General features: G+C 41.6%; 1 protein-coding gene across 1 annotated transcript in view; it reads left to right on the plus strand.

The window, feature by feature from the left end:
- The first annotated feature begins 279 nt into the window (after positions 1–279).
- Polq (DNA polymerase theta) overlaps positions 280–7247 on the plus strand; it is a 73412-nt gene continuing 66444 nt past the window's right edge. The window contains exons 1-4 of the mRNA XM_005344958.2: positions 280–439; positions 1406–1585; positions 3836–3966; positions 5449–5605. Coding sequence (XP_005345015.1) covers positions 280–439; positions 1406–1585; positions 3836–3966; positions 5449–5605 — 628 coding nt within the window. The remainder of the gene's footprint in view (positions 440–1405; positions 1586–3835; positions 3967–5448; positions 5606–7247) is intronic.

The following is a 7247-nucleotide window of genomic DNA, read 5'->3' on the forward strand; positions in this document are numbered from 1 at the left end:
AACGCAGATCCAGGCGCTCTACCACCTTTTCATCCGCTAGCGCCGGTGGAGGCCGGAAGCCAGACTTCAGCGCGGGCTGGTCCTTCCCTCGCGACTCTATGGTAGTCGGGTTATTCTAGCCACGAGAACTCTGTGGTTCCGGGGCGGGCTGGGAGGTCTGAATTTGAAGGCCGAGGCGGGAAGATGGTGGCCGCAGCTGTCACCAGGCTGGCGTTCTCCCGCGTGGGAGGCCTCTGGGACTGTGTCGTGCCCTGAACAACCGAGAGGAGGCTGTTTGCAATGAGTCTTCCGCGCCGGAGTGTGAAACGGCGGCGTTCAGCGTCCGGTTCCGACTCATTCTCGGGAGACGGTGATAGCTTTGTCAGCCCTCAGCTGCCGTCTGGACCGGTGCTGAGTCCACCTCCGGGGCTGGGACGCGGCCCGAGGGCCGCAGGGGCAGGTACTCGTTCAACGGGGCTGGGACGGCCGGAGGGCTGCTGGTGCATGCACTTGTAGCACTAGGGCTGGGACGGTCCGAGGGCAGCTCCGGGGCTTGCACTCCCAACAACCGGGACCGGGACGTTTGGAGGATAGCAGGGACATGCCCTTCAGTACCCGGACTGGGACGGCCCGAGGGCGGCAGGGGCATGCACTTCATTACCGGGGCTGGGACTCCAATACCAGGGGCCTCCCTGCTAGCCGCCAGCATGCCCAGCTGTTTTAGGCCATCACTGGCTGTATAGATATGGGCGTTGTTTTTTGGGGGTCTTTACAGCTTCACAGAAGCAACTTCCCAGTTAGCCAGATCCTGTCATTATGTCAAGAATTTGCTTCGAATAATATCCTGTATAACTTCTGATCTTCCACCCCATTGCCAGGTGTAGTGTAGGAAGCCAGAGCAAAGCTGGAAGGGATCTGGGTTGTTTCCTCAGAATGTCAGCCTAACTCTTATTTGTTGTTGTTGTTGTTTGAAATAAGGGCTTACTCTAGGTCAGGCTGGCCTGCGGTCTCGAACTCTTGATTCTACTTCTGCTTCCCAAATGCTGGGATTACAGGCCAGCACCAATTCATCCCATAATTCTTTGTCTTTGGTTAGTACTAAAATGTAAACCGAAACTTCTCTAACGGTTTATAATGCTCTTTCATCACTCACAGAGTGTCTTCTTCCTGCCTCCCCGTCTGTCCAAACTCTTTATTCATTGTGTATAGCACACATTTTTGTTTGTGGATCTTAAGAGTTTACAAAATTGTATCAAGCAACTAATGTACTGTCGTCTTTGTGTACAAGATCAGTTTCTTGTAATTGTTTTGAAGTCAAGATGTGCTAAAGTTTTATTTCAGCATGAAGGAGTTCCAACAGTAGAGGGCTAACGATTAAAGTTTTTTTTTGTTGGAGATAATTAAATTGTTTTTGTTTTCTTGAAAGGGACATGCAAGCAAAGAGTTCCCGAAAACCAGCTAGACCAGCTGCTACTGGCAAACTGGGGACTCCCTAAAGCAGTTCTGGAGAAATACCATAGTTTTGGTGTACGGAAGATGTTCGAATGGCAGGCAGAGTGTCTTTTGCTTGGACAAGTTCTGGAAGGAAAGAATCTAGTTTATTCAGGTATTCAAATTTATGCAAAACTCATTTCCCTAAAGTTGTCAGTGTGAGCGATTCTTTTTGTTTTGTTTTGTTTTGTTTTTTCGAGACAGGGTTTCTCTGTAGCTTTGGTTCCTGTCCTGGAACTAGCTCTGTAGACCAGGCTGGCCTCGAACTCACAGAGATCCGCCTGCCTCTGCCTCCCGAGTGCTGGGATTAAAGGCGTGCGCCACCACCGCCCGGCTTGTGAGCGATTCTTTATTGGGGCAGTCACAGCTTTTAAATAAGTGGACGAGCAAATGCTTTAAGGAGAGTGGTGGATATGTGGCGTGTCATCATTTTCACACTAATGTCATGGAAGTTCCGTTACGTGGTAGAGGAGGGGAAACAAGGACACTGGTAATTTATGTAGTTACAATTCTCTTGCTTAGTGAACATATGTCTCAGTGCATTTACAATGGGGGTGCCAGCCTGCTCTTCCTTATTTGATCTCAGTTGCTTTTCAGGGTGTAGACTTTATGTATTCATAAGTGAGTTGTTTGTGCAGAATCATATGGACAAAGCAATATGTAGTATACTTTATAAGATTTATATGGGTTTTCATGGGCTACTTTGATATGTGCAGTTTTAAGCCTGTGTTTGCTTCAATGATTGAACAATCAAATATAAGATACAGTTCCTTTATGTCAATTTTCTCTGAAGTTCTAAAGTCATTTGGATTTTTTTTTATTAAGGCTATAATGAAGAACTAGAATATTAGCTAAGTACATAAAAGTTTACACTGTGGAGTTAGACTGATTGGGTTTGGGAACTTTATCTTTTACTGGCTGTATGAATTTTCAAATGGAGGGAGAGGAGGAGACAGGGGAGGCTAACTGACTTTGCTGTGCTGAGAGTTAAATTGTTTCCTAAGTATACAAACTTAGAACAGTTGGGCACCCAGAAAGTCCTTCTAAATGCACAGTAATGTTCGTCGGTTTATGTGATGGTGTGGTCTGGTCATATCAGTTTCTGAACTGGTCAGCAACTCACAGTTATCAAGACATGTCTGCCTAAGATGTATGTTGGATCTGTGGACTTTTCTGTTCTTGGATCCATTGCCTGGTATATCTCACTGTCTTCCTTCTAGATTTGGCAATATCCTTGTTACTCATTTATCTTTTTCTGTTGTTGTGCCCTGCTTCTGCAGCCCAGGTGCTCACTATAAATACGAGCCTTTCAGTGTTTTTTTTTTTTTTTTTGTTTTCTTTTCGAGACAGGGTTTCTCTGTGGCTTTGGAGCCTGTCCTGGAACTAGCTCTTATAGACCAAGCTGGCCTTGAACTCACAGAGGCCTGCCTCTGCCTCCTGAGTGCTGGGATTAAAGGCGTGCACCACCACCACCCAGCCATTTCCACTGTTTTTAAGAACATGTTAGTCATTTTGAATTGCTTTCAGGATAGATTAAAAAAAAAAAACAACCCTTAAATGGCAGGATTGTAACAGTCTTCTTTGTGTAGCATTTAAACAGTTAAAAGACTTTAAATTATGTGTATATGTGTCCATGTGTGGGTACGGACTGAAAGTGCAGTACCCACAGAGACCAGAGAGGATGTCAGATCCTCTGGAGCAGGAGTTACAGGCAGTTGTGAGCTGTCTGATATGGCTGTTGGAATTCCACTCTGGTTGGGTGCTGCGAATTGAACTCACACCCTCTCTAAGAACAGTACACTCTCTTAACTGCTATGCCATCTCTCCAGCCCCAGTTACAACCATTGGTGGTTTGTTTTTGTTTTATCTCTTTATTTTCTCTCCCTTGAAGGATTTCGTACTCTAGACTCGTGAAATCTCTGTCGTCAGAACATTCCAGGCTCTCCTCCAGGTCTCTGCACATGATGTTTCCGATGCTTGGCATCCTTTTCTCTCCCCATAAGTTTCTTTCCTTTCTAGAAGCTTCCCTATAAGTTCTCCCAATTTCTGTCTCTTCTATTATCTTACAGATGCATAGTGGGGTTTTTACCTATTCAGTCAATTCTTAAAGAAACCTAGAATTAATGCGGTACTCGGTGATAGTCATCATTAATTTCTAGTACAAAGACTTAAAGCCCTCTCTGTTTACTCTGAGACTATTTGGAAACCTAGTGTAGAGGCAAGGGCATTTTGGGGGTTAAGGTTTCAGATTGAGTCTTAATGATGTATTAATCCTAGAGTCTGTAATACTGATTATGGCTTACAACATTTATTAGTGCAGTGTACTAAATGTTTGTCATAATTATGTGGAATAATCACATTTTAGCTCCTACAAGTGCCGGGAAGACTCTTGTGGCAGAGTTACTTATTTTGAAGCGGGTTTTGGAAATGCGGAAGAAAGCTTTGTTTATTCTGCCCTTTGTGTCTGTGGCTAAAGAGAAGAAATGCTACCTCCAGGTAAGGGTTTCTGCTGTTTGAAGTAGTAAAAGGTTTATCATTGGTAGCATTGGCTTTACTCATTTGAAGGAGGTGTAAAATCAAATGGAAAACCAAGTTTATTTTATCACATGTATGTAGCTTAAAAGCTGACTGTTAAATGTCTTAATACTTTAGCAGAACATCTGGGCCTGGTGGCACAGGTGTGGGATTGGATCTGCTTGAGAGTCTTAGGTGGGAAGATTACCTGCGCAACTTAGTAAAGCCCTGTATCAAAAGGTAAAAAAGAGGCCTGGGAACAGTATAGCTCAGTATTACTAACAAAACAAACCCCAAAGAGAGAAATTTAAAAATTATTATTGCATAAAGTAGAAAGGGACATCAAATTAAAAGGGTAGCTTGGGGAATACTGTGCAAAAATGATAAGCTTTTTATAGGAGGTAAAGAATAGCACGTAATTGCAAAGAAACAGCATGTTTAAGGAAGCCTAGCCACCCCAGCTGAGGACCACTGAGAAAACGCAGGGACTGGAGGGAAGATTCTATTCTTTAAGGGGTTGCTCCAAGCTGGCGGTCAGACCTCTGATTGTTGAGTGGGTCATAGTCTCTGCTGATGCGATGGTCCATAGGTTTTAAGGCATTTTTACAAATATAGTGTCCATTAGATAGAAAAACCTGACAGTTGTGGTTTCTCCAGTGAAGTAGTGTGCTGCCAGAATAGAAATCTCTGTAAAGACGGTCAGGAGTCTGGATTTCAGTCCTGTGTTGCCAGGCACACAACCTGCAGGGCCTTGTGGTTTTTATTTGTAAACTGAGGCTGCTTACTCTTAGTATCATAACTCAGTAAGCTCAGACTTACTGAGAAAATTGATTAAATGAACATCTGTAAAGTTCTGTGGTTTTACAAATCTTTTTAACGGTTATTTCAGAGGCCAAATAGCCAACAAAGCTGGTCCTACTCAGTAACCTCCTCTCAACTTAGACCCAAAGTAACAAAATGATGAAAGGATTCCTTTTATTGAGAAGGTATGTTAGTTAAAAGTTAAACCAAAAAAGTTAATACCAATCCCACTGAATTTAACTTTTAAAAACTTTTCTTCCAGCATATGAAAAACTAATCTTTAGTAGGATAAGAATATTTTCCTTGTAAAGTATACATTTGTTCTTTAGAACATATTAGTGTTAAAAATTAACTACTTTTTGCTATTGAATTAAACATCTAGAACTTCAGTGTTCCAATTTTAATTTCTATAATAGCTGCTAGAACTTAGACTATTAAAATATTTATTTCACTCTTTTTAACAGAAATATCTGTGCTGAGCTTTGTTAACTCTAAACATATTTTAGTATATGATTCAATTTTTAGTATGTGATTATTAAAACCATTGGGTTTTGACCAGAAACAACCATCTTTAAATACTTTGTCTATGTTCTGGGGTAGAACCCACCTGTAACTCATTAAAATCTAAGTTTTCATCTGATTATTTCTTTTTGCTTAATTTAGAGTCTGTTTCAGGAAGTAGGGATAAAAGTAGATGGCTACATGGGCAGTACCTCACCTTCTAGGCGTTTCTCCTCCTTGGACATCGCTGTTTGCACTATTGAGAGGGCCAATGGGCTGATCAATCGCCTCATTGAGGAAAATAAGATGGATCTGTTAGGTAAGAAAGTTATACAACTAAACAAGTGTTTCCTGCTGCTGTTTCTGATGGAATAAAGTGAAACTGTGATTCCTGTATGACCTGTATGTTTATTTCCTGTCATCTGTTCTTGGAGGCAAGAATTGCAGAAGTAATGTTGGGAACTTCATGTTTTATGTCTTTCTGTTATTGATTTTACTATCTTGAATTAGAATTTATTTTCACATTTACTTATTTATTTTTATGAATTTGAGTGTCTTTGTGGCATGAGACATAGCAGGAGGTCAGAAGACAGCTTGTGGGCATTGGTTCTTTCGGATGTGGGTCTGGATATTGAACTCAGGTTATCTGCTTGGCAGTAAGCTTTACCCATTGGGCCATCTCACTGGCTCCTATCTTGTATTTTTGAACTTTATAAAAGACAGGATATCCTTGAACCTCTGTTTTTCCTCATTGCTACTTTCTTGTTTCAACTTTGCCTGGAGAGAAGGAAGCATGCTGGGGTTGTCCCTACCATCTTTAAAACTAGTGACTTTATGTGTTCATTATCATAATTTGGTACTATGGGATCTAGATTAGGACTGGATCAGAAGCTACCATTCAATAAGGAAATGATAGTCACATAAACTGGTTTTGTGCTTGATACTCTGAAGATTTTTTTGTCTTAATAATACCTTTCTCCTACCGTGAAGGAAAGGTCACTGTACAGAGGTAGCAGCAGGAAAACTACTGTATAGCAGTAGAAGCAATTGAGTCTGTTTGCTCACTGAGAACCCAGTGAGCTACAGCACAGTTGTGGTAGGAGAGAAATAGGGCAGAGATCAGTGATTAGAAAGGCCTGGTAAGACTGCCTTCTGATGCTCCCAGTCACTTTATATCAAAATTTTCTTATAACTTGTGACCTCAGTGGTTTTAACTATATTGAGGATTTTGCTTTGCACACTAAGCAGAATAAATTCTCTTAGAAGAATGAAAGTGTGTTGATAGAGCATATCATATAATATGAATTGGAGATAGCTTACAGACAAGGACATTCTTCTTATGTCATTAGGGAGTTTAAAGGTTTTTTATGAAACAGTGATTTTATAAAGCATCAAGACTTCCAGGATAAATAACAGGTCAGGTGCTTCTTCATGTGATTGTGAAAGAGTCAGAGTAATAAGGGAGATTATAATCTTAGGCCAGAAAGAAGGGAAACGAAGTGACAAGAAAAGTGAGAACAGTCTGAGCTCCAACCCTGGCTCACTGGTATACAATACAGGTATTTTAAGAAAGAAGTTTATAGCTATAAATGCCTACATTAAAAACATCTCTGACTCTTGCCTGCTTGTGGGACCCTATTCTTCCTCCTGGGTTGCCTCATCCAATCTTGATGTGATGGGCTGGTCTTACCGTAGCTTGTTATGCCGTGTTTGATTGATGTCCCTGGGAGGCCTGCTTTTGCTGAGTTGGGGTTGGATCTGGGGGAAAGGGAAGATGGGGGAGAGAGGCTAGGGGGAGGGGAAATTGCAGTTGGCAAGTAATCTATGAGAGAATAATAATAAAAAAATAAACACAATCCTTAAAAAAAGAAGAAGGAGAAGGAGAAGGAGAAGAAGAAGAAGAAGAAGAAGAAGAAGAAGAAGAAGAAGAAGAAGAAGAAGAAGAAGAAGAAGAAGAAGAA

This window comes from Microtus ochrogaster, chromosome 2 (assembly GCF_000317375.1).
Source record: "Microtus ochrogaster isolate Prairie Vole_2 chromosome 2, MicOch1.0, whole genome shotgun sequence".
NCBI lineage: Eukaryota > Metazoa > Chordata > Mammalia > Rodentia > Cricetidae > Microtus > Microtus ochrogaster.